The sequence below is a fragment of the Equus asinus genome, chromosome 15 (genome assembly GCF_041296235.1).
Source record: "Equus asinus isolate D_3611 breed Donkey chromosome 15, EquAss-T2T_v2, whole genome shotgun sequence".
NCBI classification, from domain to species: domain Eukaryota; kingdom Metazoa; phylum Chordata; class Mammalia; order Perissodactyla; family Equidae; genus Equus; species Equus asinus.
In genome coordinates this window covers 7,297,003-7,311,670 of record NC_091804.1, presented here as the reverse complement: position 1 = coordinate 7,311,670, position 14,668 = coordinate 7,297,003, and the positions used below count along the sequence as shown (strand labels likewise).

The window sequence follows — 14,668 nt, the reverse complement described above, 5'->3', positions numbered from 1 at the left end:
AGGTACCTAGAAGTCAATTCTTAGGGACAGAAGGTAGGATGGTGTTGCCAGGGGCTGGGGGAGTAGGGATGGGAGTTGTGTTTAATGGGGACAGAGTTTCAGTTTTGCAAGATGAAGAGTTCTGGAGATTGGTTGCACAACAATATGAATATACTTAATACGACTGAACTGTGCACAAAACTGGTTAAGATGAGGGGGCCGGCCCTGTGGCATAGTGGTTAAGTTCAGTGCGCTCCACTTTGGTGGCCTGGGTCCACAGGTTCAGATCCTGGGAGTGGACCTACACCACTTGTCAGCCATGCCGTGGTGGCATCCCACATACAATAGATTGGCACAGGGACAGTCTTCCTTGAGCAAAACTAAGAGAAAGATTGGCAATTGATGTTAGCTCAGGGCGAATCTTACTCAGAAAAAAAAAACGGTTAAGATGGTAAATTGTATGCTATGTGTGTTTAACCACAACTAAGTGTAAAATAATATAAAAAGAATAAGCCACATCATGTAACGCCTGCTACTCAGAGTGTGCTCTGTGGGCCGGCAGCCTTGGCATCTTCTCGGGAGTCTGTTAGAGATGCAGCATCTCAGGGCTCGCCCCAGACCTTCTGCCTTGGAACCTGCCTTTTTAACCAGAGTCCCCAGCGTTCTGTGTGCACATTCAACATGGAGAAGCACCTGAATGTTAGACCAGGGTTTGGAAGATGGAGCAGCCAGGGTCATTTGCCTACTTCTTAGAGAACCCGACATTCTCTGAGAGGCCGCATGCTCAGGAGGCTGACCTCACCCCTCCGCCATGCTGTCCCACACTCCTGGCCAGTGGCTGGTTTACGGGTGGGTGTGTTGCCTGGTTCTGGCCAATGAAAGGGAAGTTCTGCTGAAGAGGTACTGGGGACACCCAGGCAGAAATGGCCTCTCCTTCCTTTGGAAGTTTTCAGGTCTGGGACCCAAGCAAATTCTTTAGGCATCTTGGAACCTTGGGGGCACTAGCCTGGTCCTTGATGACGCAGAGCCCCTGACTGACAAACCCCTGGGTCCACCTCACCGATGGATTTCTGGGTGTGTGAGAGTGGAAATGCATTTATTGTTGACGACTGTGTGAGTCAGGGTCTTCTGTTACTTGCAGCCCAGAGTTTCTCAACCTTGACCCTATCGACTTTTGGGGCAGGGCGCTTCTTTGTTGTGGGAGGGCTTGGTGTGCCTTATAGTCGGTCTAGCAGCAGCCGTGCCCTCTGGATGACATTGGATGACAGGAGCACTTCCCCCTCCCTCAGTTGCGACACTCAGAAGTGTCTCCAGACACATTGCCAAATGTTTGGTGGGGGAGGGGGACAGCTCGCCCCCAGTGGAGAACCACTGTGGCAGACATAAGCCATCCTAATGCATGCGAAGACCTGTTCTTGAATGGGTCCTTTGGAGGGTAAATATGGCTCGTGTGCTCCCAAGTGTTCCAAGGATCAAAGTGAGATCAGGTGTGTGAGAAAAGCAAACACACACGAAGTCTTGCTAATCAAACCTGTCTGTGATGCTGCTGGTGCGCTGATAACACTGTTGTCGTTTCCATTTATTCTTTTAATAGGCAGAGATGTTTACCTTAACAGGTGACCAATGAGGATGGTGAGTGGAATTTTCCCTCGGTGAAGCTGGCGAGCCCTGCCAGCACTCTCTCGGCCTTCCTCCTGCTTAGAAATCCTGATGTCTTGCTGGCCAGCCCTGGGCCGGGCCACCCAACCCGATCCATCATCCTGTGAGGCAAGGGCTGCTGTGGAGCTTGCCGTTTAACGCATTTTCACAGATGAAAAGAGATCTTATTTAGCTGCTGAAGAGAAAGACCAATGCCCTACATATAATAGTGTACTCGCAGCTCACTCATCTGTGTATTCGAGACCCCCAGAGTCAGGGGACCTGGACAACCTCTCTTGCCTTATTTTCCCCTTCCTAGAATCAGCTGACACATTGAGACTACTTTCCTTAGGAGCCCCCTGACTCCTGAAGTCAGTGCCTTCGAATTCATCACCTCTTGAAGAGTTTAGTTTCATCGAAGTGTCACGAAACATCCCCCGGGGCAGGAAGGCTTCCAAGGGGAGCTGGACTTTACAGAAAAGTCTGGAGGAGAATTGGGAGCATGGGGACAGGGGAGGGGACCAGAGCTGTGAAAGAGGCATATGAAAGCAGTAGATGCATCGGTCATTTATGTTGTCAAGTGCTTACCATGTGCCAGGCGCAGTACTAGGGGCTGGGGCTGGGGTGGGGAGAAAAGGCCATTAAGAGGCAGCTGCGGCCCTTGGGGGCCTCAGAAGCTACTGGGGAATACGTGGTAGATGTGATCCTGTACCGTGGTGTGGGGTAACTTCCCCCAGTACCATGGCAACTGTCCCGATTCTGTGTTTTGTCCCCACCTCTGCAGCCCATGTGCTTTTCAGGTCATTAACTCGCTTTCCGAACCAGAGGTAGGACACATATATCAGGCCGTGGGCATGTTGTAGGGCCCGGCACATGATGATTTAGACTGCGGAAGGCATTCGTTGGTGGCTTCTAGGGAAAGATGGTGTTTTCTTTTGGAGGAGGGGGGCGTGACTTGCAAAAACCATGCCAGGCCCTGCTGCAGCCCAGTTGTTTCCACGAAGGAGTCAAGCTGAGGATTGAGCCCACATGCAGTCATCCCGCGGGATCCACGGGGGTTGGTCCCAGGACCCTCCAAGGATACCAAAATCCACTGATGTTCAAGTCCTTTAGTCAGCCCTCCCATGTCTGCAGATTCCACATCCAAGGATTCAACCAACCATGGATCGTAAGCATGGTGCACCACGGATATGGACGCCGACTGTATACACAAAGGCTGAGGCAAGTCAGTTGCAGGGAAATCAAGCCGGCGCCTTGATGGAAACATATCTGACCCACCTCTGGAGTTTTTGTAGCATATTGTTAATGAAACCTCCTTACTGTAAGCCAGGTTGAACTGGAATTCCTGTTGCTTGTATCATAAACCAAGGGGATGTGAAAATGAGCAAACCCTAAATGTGGATTGGCTGAGAAGAGATGTTCATGCAGAGAGCAGCAAGGAAGTCTTTGCTCAGACCGGGAGGACGGTCCTGGTTTAGCAAAATGGCTGGTCATGGTGGGCCTGTTTTACCCTGGGGTACAGACCTTATGTGTATGGAGACATGACATTTGGAGATCTGAGAGGGAATATTCAGGATGTTGGCTACCTTTGGCAGTCTTCATTAAGGTCCCATAAGACTCACACTTAGGGGGAAGGTGGCCCACTGGAGAGTGCAGAGGGATGAAAATACAGCTTTGCTAAGAGAGGGCCTTTCTGCCTACGGCCTGTAATCTAAAGTGAGTGGACATTGATGAGCAAGTCCTGCTGCATTGGAAAATCAGATTTATCTGGCTAAAGTTAGAACACAAGCAGTAGATCAGGTGAGTTAGCAAGAGAAAAGATTGGGGTCCCAGAAAACATTGCCCCCATTTTCCAGGTCTCTCCCGAGGATCTTGTCTTAAGGAAGTCACGTTTGTTAAAGGGGACAGTTGACATATTGTGAAGATGCAGCTGGGATACAGCTGGGGGCAAGGAGAAAATCTAGGGTGACTACCCACTTCAGAGATGAAAGAAAGTACCACTAATTTGAGATGCAGGGCAGTGGGCAAGACACAGAGGCCAGTTGCCAGCTCAAGGATTCTGACCTGAGATGATCCCCTGCTCAAACTACCAGCCTATGGACTTGAATAGAAGAAACCCATTGAATTCTTAAGGGAGCTGAAATGTCAAAGAAAGTAGCCAACTATTGCCTGAGATTGCCCATTCCTCAGGGCAATCCCTGGACATGTACCCACAAAAAGTAGGGTGCTAAAACAATGACTCTCCTTGGAAGGCATCAACCCCAGGCCCACTCACATCTTAACAAGGAAGTGGACAGGGCGATACCAAGCCCACAACTAGGGGCTTGCATCTTGTCTGACCAAGGGACTTGCTTTCCCACCAGGGCAAGGAGTCCACAATATCTCCTCAATATTGCATGTACTATTAACCAATGACAATTGAAGTATTTTCCATTCTCTTCTTCTCCACATATAAAATTCCCATTCTGGAAATTCTTATTGCGTGCAGCCTGGCTTTTCTCAACATTGCTGGCTATGTTGCTGGTAGTGAACTGCAGAATTTAGTTGACAGGTTACCGTTCCATGAGTAGCTACTTCCAGACATGTTGGGAAGTATGATGCATCTCCCAGAAAATATGCACTTGAATCTGAATCCAGTAACTGGGTGAATCACAGGGCTTCAGCCTTTGGGGGAGAGTTAAGTCTGTTTTAGCCAAGTGTGGTGTTTCTGATGATCACATAAGGGAAGAAGAATGTACGGATGTTGGTTCGCCAGAGGAATGGACCATAGTGGGATGTTATGGTTACTGCTTTAACACCCATCTCCCCTTCTCTAGACAACAATCCTGATTTTGTTCAGGTGACTACACTTCAACTCACAGCTAGTGTGGCTTAGGGAAAGCCAACGCCACTCCCAGATCTAGGATGGGGCATCCAGCCAACACTAAGCTCACACTGGTGATCCTGTGCAGACCTTCGAGACTGGGTGAGGCTCTGCTTGGAACTCCTCAGAGACATGTTCTCTCAATTCTTTCAGAGTGCAGTTGTTGGGAAATATGAGTGCTGAAGCAGCCATTTCACCACCATGAGTGGGACTAACCAAGACCGAAGCCGACACGAGGAGGAAAAGTTGAAAGAATCAGAAATGGGTCTGCGACCCTGGTCATACCATACCCACCCTTACTCTTGGGCTTTTGAGTTATATAATGTCTTTCTTAACATTTGAGCCAGTTTAAGAGTTTTCTGTTACTTGCAACCAAATGATCAGCTATTATAGAGTGCAGTAAATGCTAAAATGAAAGTATGAAAAAGGTGTTGGGTGGTTAAGAGAGAAGGTGGGTTAATTAGGTAAGAGAAGCAAGCTGTTTCCTTAGGCATTTAGGGTGGGAATTGTCGGAAAGGAGCTTTGCTGTTCCTAGCATTAAACAGACCCTTTTGGTGGGATTATCTGCATATCTGCAGCCACCGTCACACATCTCTTAGTCCATGCAGGTGGGAATGGATGTGTAAAGGCCTTCGGTGCAGGGCATTGACCTGGCATCTGAAAGTCCCCAGTTCATGTTGGATGGGGGGAGCAAACCTGCCATCTGTTGCCCGCAGTCTCTCGGTAGGCTGAGGGAGTTCCCTAACGTCCACTCACAGTGTGAGCAGCCAGCCACCTCCTAACCCTTTCCCTCCCAATGCTGTTGCAGAAGATGGATCACATGTCTCCCAGGCTGAGAGCCTTCCTCTCTGAACCCATTGGAGAAAAGGATGTTGTCTGGGTCGATGGGATCAGCCATGAGCTTGCAATCAATTTGGTCACCAAAGGTTTCAACAAGGTAATTCCTTTTCCTTCTTTCTCCAACTTCTTTTCCTCTAGTCCTGCCAGATGGCAGCTGCTGCCACATGTCCCTGCCATCAGAGAGCAAAGCTGCCACTTGGCAGGGCACCACATACTCTAATGCTCCTGACCCCACATGCTTGGGCAGACTCAAGGACCAGTGGGTAATGGGCAGATAGAAAGGCTTCCACTCAGAGCAGCGGGGCCAGGCGTGATTCACTTGGTGTTCAAACACCCAGGGGTCAACAGAAATCAGCCAGACCCCCAAGTCTGCTGAGCTGGCAGGATGGATGATTTGAACACACTCTTCACCCCCATGAAGAGACTCTCGTCCTGTCAGGGCACCAGCCTGGCAATGGCAGGTGGAGTAACAGCAGCCTGGGGTCTGCGCCGGAGTAGAGGGATGTGCATTGTTCTAAGATGTCACTCCAGTCCAAGAAGGAACTCAAGGATATCCAGCAGAGTTGGAGCATTCTTTTCTATGTAATCATTTGTTTTTATGGTGCTGTCATAAAGCTGCTTGGAATTTTAGGAGAGAATGGGAGATGCTCCCAAAGAGAACGCTAGAAAGTGAACACATACAGAGGCAATGGGAATTCACACAGAGCGTTGCACGCTCCGTTGAGAGAGGTGCCTGCAACAGACCTGTTACTGTTCATTGCCTTCAGTTTTTCAAGTCAGTCTACACTGCTGTGCAGGAAGATGTTTTGGAAACACCCAGAGAGTCTGGGAACCGCTGCACGCGCGGCTGAGGATCAGCTTGGTTTGCAGGGGCACAGAGCAGGCTGTTTCCAGGGGGCATGTGAACCACTGGGCCTATGGTTTTCTGATTGACACGCTGCTCTGCACCAGTTGTTAAATATTCTGAATGTCACTCCAATCTACTGGCCAATTTACTATCCAGTAGGTGGTATCGTCAGGAAGCTGGAGCTCCACGACTAAGGTCGACTTCCTTCCTTCCTCCGCATGAGGCAGATAGGACCACTCCCGAGCAGGTGGTGAAGTAGACAAGTCTGCATAGGGGAGACGGTTTTAATTAAAATTTCTCTTTCAAAAGAATTGATTGTCCGTTTTACTTTTCTATTGTGGTGTAACATACGTGCCTTGGTATGAAGCGTTCAGCTCACTGCGTGTTGACATTGTATCCACCCAGGGACTCAGTACCTGGATCGAGTGATTGGGCATCTCCATAATTCCCAATGGTTCCCTTATGCCTCTTCCCAATCAGGGCCATCCCCACTCCCAGAGGAAACCACTCTTCTGGCTTCTACCACCATTGGTTGAATATTTCCATAATTGTGAGGTTTTGTTGTTGTTCGGCCATACTCATCATTTAAAAAATATTTTTATTTATATACAGTAAATTTCACCTTTCTAGTACACAGTTCTGAGAGTTTTGACAAATGCGTGCAGTCCTGTAGCCTCTAGCAGAATCAAGACATGGAATAATCTCCATCACTCCAGAATGTTCCCCTTTGCCCTTCAGATTCCCCACCCTCAGCCCCTGGCAACCACTGATTTGTTTCCTGTCCCTGGAGTTTTGCCTTTTCTGTCTTAATTGTGTTTTAAATGAGTATTACAAGTGGGATGATAAGCATGTTTAAGACAAAGAGATGAATGACTAATGGAAAAATTTCAGGCATCTGAGAACTTAATACACAGAGTCAGGGCTGTAGGGAAGAAGGGAGTGTTTGTCTATGTGCATCTGGGCCCCTGGAGACACGCTCCTCTTGTGGTCACTGCTCCTGGACAGCACCATGACCAGCCCTCTGCTTGTAGGCCCTGCTTGTCCCAGGGCCACTAATTCCAGGCACTGACACCAGCGATTCACCTTTCTCCTTTGCTTTGAGCCCCTCAGCCACCTGTGAATGAGATACAGGTCGCTATCTCCCCTTCACAAATGAGGAGACAGAGGCTCAGAGGAGTTGGCGCCTTGATTAAGATCGCGAGTGAGGATCAGAATGGCTGTGGATTGTGCGGCCACGAGCTGCTCCAGAAGATCCAGCCCAGGTGGCTGCCTGGCAGGGAGGGGGCTTACACTGAAATTTGGTGGCGAGACCCCATAGCAGTGCCTGGAACCTGGCTGGTAAGAGGATCCAGGAGGAGACCCCTAGGTGACATCTACAAGATGAGCAAGTGCTTCTGGGTGAGGACTGGTCTGGGGTCAGGGCCAGCAGTAAGAGCCTCTGGGGCAGGCGGATCCTAGCAGGGCGGGGGTCTCAGAGTTAGCAGCTAAAAATGCAGGCTCCTGTGTTGCTTTCAATGGACTTTATTTTTTAGAGCACTTTTAGGTTCACAGCAAAATTGAGTGTAAAGTACAGAGTTCCCAAATTCCCCTGGCCCCCCTCGCCCATTATCAACATCCTGCACCAGAGCCTGCGTGTGTTACAGTCGAAGAGCCTACAGTGACACGTGGTTATCTCCTAGAGCCCGTAGTTTACATAAGGGTCACTCTTGGAGCTATACATTCTGCGGGTTTTGACAAATGTGTGATGACGTATCCACCCTTCTAGTGTCATACAGAGTTGTTTCACTGCCCTAAAATCCTCTGAGCTCCTGGATTGTTAGACCCTGCCAGCGGGAGACCCGAGCCTGGCATAGGGAAGGACATCTTTCTGGGTCTTTGCTGGCCTCTGTTGGGGTGTAGCGGCCCCTCCCCAGACCAGGGGTCAGCCAGGCTTTCTCCGCTGTGAGCGAACACAGCCTCAGGTTCCACCCTTGCTTGCGACCACTTTCTTGGCCTTGTCCCGGTGGTGCTGGCTCTTTCTGCACCCTTTCTGAGGACCCGCTGGGATGCAGACCCACTGGGCTGCCCTCAGCCCTGCTCGCCTGGGCTTCTCACCCAGCCTTCGACACTCTCCCGAGAACCCAGGGCGCTGGAGCACAGAGAGCTGAGGCACCGCCCCTGCCCGGGGGACCCCACTGCAATTGATCTGGGTATCTCCATCACCTATCTGGGGAGTTGGCCCTGCATGGGGGGCAGACATGGAGGCACCTTCTCAAGCTCTCATCAGCCTCTAAATCTAGCAACCTCTCCTCGATTACTGCCCCGCCAGGTGAGACTTTCCTCTCTCCTCCGTGGAAGGTGTGGGGCGCTGGGAGGGGCTGGCCCCTCGCCCTGCTGGGCATCCCCCGAGCTTTGGCGGTGGCATGAACTGTCCTCTGGCTCAAAGTTTCAGTCGTGACTTTCAAAACTAGATTCCATTATAGATTCACCCCAGTCTCTTCAGGAGCTCAAAAGTGAAAAATGTGTGTGTTCTCTCTAGATTGTTTCCTGCCTGCCCCTCTGCAGGGCAATTGGCTTCAGCCTAAGGAACTAGATCTGGGCCGTCAATACGGTGGTCACTGGCCCCTTGTACCCTTTGAGCGCCCATCTGAATGGACATGTGCTATAAATATAAAATACGCATGGCCATTTTAAAGACTTAGTACCAAAAAAAAGAATGTAAAGTGTCTCATTAGTAATTTTTTTGATTACGTGTTGAAATGATAATACTTTAGAAATACGGGAGGAAAAAAACATATTGTTAGAATTAGTTTGACCTTTTTCTTACCCCTTTTACTGTGGCTACTCAAAGATTAAAAACACCATCTGTGGCTGGCTCACATTAGATTTCCACTGGACAGCGCTGGTCTGGATTTAATGGCAGGAGGGCTGCAAGGGAGAAGGGAATTACCAAGAAGGGAAAAGACATGGTGCGCACGGCGCTCGAGGCCTTTCACGGCCTGGCTCTGGCTCTGTCTTATGTTCCTCTGGCCCCCCCATCCCCAGCCTCTCCCATACTTGAGCTGGACTGCCCGTGAACCACAAACACATATGGGGCCATGCTCCTGCAGACCCAAGACCCCTCTTGAAATGGACTGTCATCCCCTTCAAGGCCCCACTCCCAGCTCACATCCCCCGGGAAGTAAGCCTTCCTACTGCCCACCCCGCCCCCAGCCTAGCAGGCTGCATTTCTGAACACTGGGAGGATTCTGTGGAAGCCCTTGCTGGGACATCTGTACTGCTGACCATTTTTTCCACACATGGCCAAGCACTCACACTCATTGTGTTGGAGGCACAGCTTGCCTTTGGTGCCCTCCCACATCTCCTCTGAGGAGAGGACGGTTCTATGCTCTTTGTACTCCTCCTCTCCTTATACAACCCCACCCGGGGTGAGTGAATTTCCAGGCACTCAGTAAATTCAGAGACATCGGGCAGTGCCCTATGGCAGGGGCACATTACTGTGGGGATAATCCTGGAGTTATTCCAACAGCGTAGAAGTAATTTTAACATCTCAGCGAATCTAGTTTGGTTCAATACTCTCTGAAGACACTGTAAAGTCATATCCTCGAGCCTAAATCTTCCCCCTGAAAGATAGTTGGAAGATCAGAGTGGAGTAAATGTTCTGGGTACCCACCTGCTCCCCAAGTCTCTCCTACCTAATAGGAGAGCTAGCACATGATGTTTGTTACATGTCAAGCACTGTTCTAAGTGCATTACGTATGTTTATTTCATTTAATCATCAAAATCCTATAAGGTATACTATTTCATCTCTGTTTTACTGGTGGGGAAACTGAGACACAAAGCAGCCACATGACTTGCTCAAGGTCGCTCAAGGTGAGAGGGATGAAATTTGAATCTGGGCAGACACACTCTGAAGCGGGCAGTCACATAAGTTTGGGGTTACCCTGTGTAAGGTTGCTAGATAAAATACAGGACACCCAGTTAAATTTGGATTTCAGATAAACAAATAATTTTTTAGTGTAAGTATCCTCCAGGGAGACAGGCAGGAGAAAGAAAGGGCAAGCCCTGCGCTAGGCTGAGCATTCACGCTAAGACAAGGAGGTTTCAACCGGAAATAACTGAGAGATGCTGGATTTGCAAGGATGTCATTGGCTGTCAGTGGCCATGAAGGCTTAAGAGCCAACATCTGGTTAGAGAAAAGGCAAGTTGCTCATCACGCCATAGTCTTGTGGCGATGTAAGGTGCCTTCACTCTAGGCGCTGAGGAGCTGGGTTCAGCAGAGGGAAGGGGAGGGCTGGGACTAGGTATCTCTGTTTGAAAAGGCCGGGTACCATAGTGAAGACGGAAAATTTTAATTCGTGTGGACCAGCACTGGCTACCTAATGTGCAGAGCCCAGTGCAAAACGAAGATGTGAAGGCCCCTTGTTCATATTTATTAAGAATTTCAAGATGGCGGCAGCAGAGCATTAAACCAAGTGGGGGCTCTCTGAGCACAGGGCCCTGTGTGACTGCATGGGTCACACACAAGGGAAACTAACTCTAGTGCAGACTCACATATTACTACTATTTAGCAAGGAATTGGATGCGGTGAACTGGAGGGTGGTCCAGACCTGCTCACTGTTTGGCTTGGAGTGGAGGGGACGTCTGCCCTTGAGCCACCATCCTGCCATGTGGGCAAAAGCTGCCAGAGGAAGGAATGAACATCCCTGGCTTCGAGGTGGCCACTGTCCAGGGTGCTGGGAGGGTGGGAACATCTGCTCGGGGTTTCTGTGTCTCTTTGTCACCCTCCATGTAGCCAGATTTTTCTGAGCTTTGGCCCAAGGTGGGAGAGGGGCAGTTTCTCTTCTCCATGGTTAGGGTTTTCCTTTCTGCAGCCAGCAGAGAAACCGAGCAGGCTTCCGGCGGGCCCGTGATGGGAGCCCATGACTCCAGTTTCCCTCAGGAGCAGGGTGAAGCAGGCTAACTTTCCCTCCCCGCCACTGAAAGTTGGCAGGGTGAGACAAGTGAGAAAGTGGAGAAGGGAGCGTCAGGTTGCAACTTGGCTCTGGAGGCCGCAAGATGAGGCCCTTCTTCCTGCAACATTCCTGGCAAGTTTGCCTCTGTATGCCATGCATTCCTTGCCTTCCTGGCTGCTGAGCCTGGTGGGAACATGGACTCTGATTACCAGACTGGCTGATGCCAGTGGGGAGGCATCCAAAATGGCAGAGGACAACATAGGTGCCAGGCCAGACTGCAGATGGTTGGGATGTGCAAGAATGGGGCCGAGAAAAACAAGTCTTAACCTCTTGGATTCTCTGTGACTCAATCTGGAGAATGGGACGGGGTACATGTGAGGATCAGATGGATTAAAATGTGTCAGGGGTCTGGAGCCCATCAAAGATGCTCACAAGTGTCACTTATTATTGTTTATTATTATTATTATTAATGTGCTCTCTCCTTGGACAAAGCTTTGTGTTTCTTGATCCTGTTATATTCACCTCTGCACCTCCCATAGCTACTCAGCAACGGGCTCAATTGACATTCAATAAATGTTAATTTTTTTAAAAACTGAATTCAAACACATCTCAGTAAAATCCACCACTGAAAATATGAGGATACTGATAAAGTAAAATGAGATCATTCTAAGCAACTACGCTGCTTTTTAAAAAGATGGTTAAAGCAGCAGTTTAGGGGCCGGCCCCGTGGCCGAGTGGTAAAGTTCGTGCCCTCCGCTTCAGCAGCACAGGGTCTCACCGATTCAGATCCTGGGCGCAGACCTGGCACCACTCACCAGGCCATGCTGAGGCAGCGTCCCACACAGCAGAGCTGGAAGGACCTACAACTGGAATATACAACTATGTACTGGGGCTTTGGGGAGAAGAAGAAGGAAAAAAAGCAGTTTAAAATGACCGTGAAATCCTGGCTTTTTTCTCTTTTCGGCAACTGGACCATGACTAAAAATAAAAAACCCCAAACTCCAACGCTTGGGTATGTTTTATGACTGGTAATTTCTCTTTTAAAAAATATGTTCCTTTGGGTTAAGATGAAGTTTGCTTCGTTTTATGTAACTGAAAGTAAACAGATGCCAGCGGGTTTTCCTGGAGAGCGCCCAGAACTCGAGCGTGGACACTGGTTCTCGTTCATTCCAGGCTGGAGGGCGCCCAAACCAGCCCCGAGAGATGGGTATTTAATGTGACCTTAAATCTCCAGCCTTCCCGATTTAGTGGCTCAGCCAATCTATAGTCATACAGTCTTGGAGGTCCCTCTCCTGCTCAATAATAGTGTGCTAAAATGCTAAAAAAGAAATGAAATGCTGTGGGGGCTGGCAGATAGAAAACAAGAGAATGCCATAGAACTGTGAATCATGGTGTACTTAATCTTTATTTTACGTGTGTTTTTCATCCACAGAGACTCTTCAGAAGGGAAAGATGAGCAAGGTTTAGTGTGTTTTATACCTTCTATGCTCCGCCCACGGGGCTATGTATTCCAGGACAAAAAAAGAATTTGCGTTTTTCTAATGCTCACACACTGAGTTCTCCTAGTTCCATCTGCAGGGTGGGCAGGGCATGTTCTGGGCCCTCAGAAGAGGCGGAAACTGAGGCCAGGTTCTGCAGGCTCACACTTCACGTTAAGTGAGGGGCCTGAGGTCACAGAGTTGGTTTGCAAAAATAAATTGATGCTGAGATATCCTTTATCTGTCACTCCCACGTGCAGTGGTTCTCAGTTGAGGGAGATTTTGTCCCCAAGGGGACATCTGGCACTGTCTGGAGATGGTTATAATTGTCACAAGTCCAGGAGTAGGGGGTGCTAGTGGTATCTCGTGGATAGAGGCCAGAGATGCCGATAAACATCCTACAATGCACAGGACAGCCCCCCGCCCCCAACATAGAATTATCCAAAATGTCAAGTGGTGAGGGTTAGAATTGAGAAAGTAGGGGGATGAGGAGCGTCTCTAACTCTGTGTGTGTGTGTGTGTGTGTGTGTGTGTGTGAAAGAGAAAAACACTAGATCAGAGGCCGGAAGGGAGCATCAGAGGTATGCTAGGCTCTTGCTACTCAAAATGCTGTCCCTGGACCAGCATCAGCTGGGAGAAAAGCCGACTCTCAGGCCCCATCATGGACTTGCTGAGTCAGAACCTCCCTTTAACAAGATCGCCGGTGATTCATGTCTCATTAAAGTTGAGAAGGACAGGCTCTGGTTCATCCCAGGCTGGACAGCCCCTAAACCTGTTGGGAGAAATACGATTTAACTTGTGGCATCTCCCCGAGGGCCTGTCCCAGAATCCCCATCGCCTGGGTCAGGATTTCTCGTTCTCCCTCCAGCCTGACCCCAGCCCTCCCTTTGATTCTCACGTGAGCCCTCATGGGGGGTGGGGAGGAGCACAAGGGAGTGGTTTATTGTAACCTTTCCCGTTCTCCACCCCGCCACCCTGCCTCCCCGCCCCCCCACAGGCCTACACCCTCTTGGGACAGTTCCTCCTGATGCACAAGAACGAAGCCGAGTTTCAGAAGTGGCTCATTTGCTGTTTTGGTGCCACGGAGTGTGAGGCCCAGGAGAGCTCGAACTGTCTGAAGGAGTGGTGCACCTGCTTCCTGTGAACACACCTCCTCCTCAGTAAACAGCACGTTCTGCACCGAGACCCGGGCTCCTAGTCGTTATTTTTGTTTTTAACTTTAATGATACACGTTCCTTATAAAAAGTGGTTTAAGAATATAAAAAAGGACAAACACAAGAAAAACGACCCCAAAGTCTACCACCCAGAAACAACTATCATTCACCTTACATGAATATCACGCCAAATATCTCTTAGCGTAAATGTGTGAGAGAATGGATGATTCTATTTAAAAGTGGCAATTAAATTTTAAGTCAGTGTATTAGTTATCTATTGCTGCATAACAAATGAATGCAAAACATAGCAGCTTAACGCAAACAATAATTTTATCTCATGTAGTTTCTGAGGGTCAGGACTGAGAGCTGCTCAGCTGGCTGGGTCTGTCTCAGGGTCTCCCAGGAGGTCACAAGCTGTGGCCGGGGCACAGTTGTCTGGAGGCTGACTGGGGCTGGAGGATCAGCTAATAAGACGGCTCCCTCGCAGGGCTCTTGGCGGGAGCCTCTCCAGAGCACTGCTAGAGAGAGCAAGTGAGCAGGAAGCTGCGGTGCCTTTTATGACTTAGTCTCTGACTCACACGTCATCACTTCTGCCTCCTGTTTTTAGAAGCAAATCGCTAGGTCCTCAAGGGAGGAGAATTAAACTTGAAATAACAAATAATATGCAGACATATTTTTAAGAGCATCACAGTCAGGTTTTGAGGCAGAATTTACATACAGTAAAACTTGCCCTTTTGCGGCGTGCAGTTCTATGAATGTTAACACATGCATTGTCCTGTGACCACCACCGCAGTCAGGATGAAGAGCATGTTCATCACCCCAAAGAGTTCCCTAGTTCCTCCCCAGGTCACCCCCCCACCCCCCAGCCCTCCGCAACCAATGATCTGTTTTCTGTCCTTATAGTTTTGGCTTTCCCAGAAAGCCATATCAATGGA

The 14,668-nt window shown here is 49.4% G+C and overlaps 1 protein-coding gene across 1 annotated transcript in view; it reads left to right on the top strand.

Moving 5' to 3' along the window:
* The window catches only part of BANF2 (BANF family member 2), a 36,358-nt gene extending 22,575 nt beyond the window's left edge, over positions 1-13,783 (top strand). The window contains exons 2-3 of the mRNA XM_070485531.1: positions 5,289-5,417; positions 13,577-13,783. Coding sequence (XP_070341632.1) covers positions 5,292-5,417; positions 13,577-13,723 — 273 coding nt within the window. The 5' untranslated portion in view covers positions 5,289-5,291 and the 3' untranslated portion in view covers positions 13,724-13,783. The remainder of the gene's footprint in view (positions 1-5,288; positions 5,418-13,576) is intronic.
* The last annotated feature ends 885 nt before the right edge of the window (positions 13,784-14,668 follow it).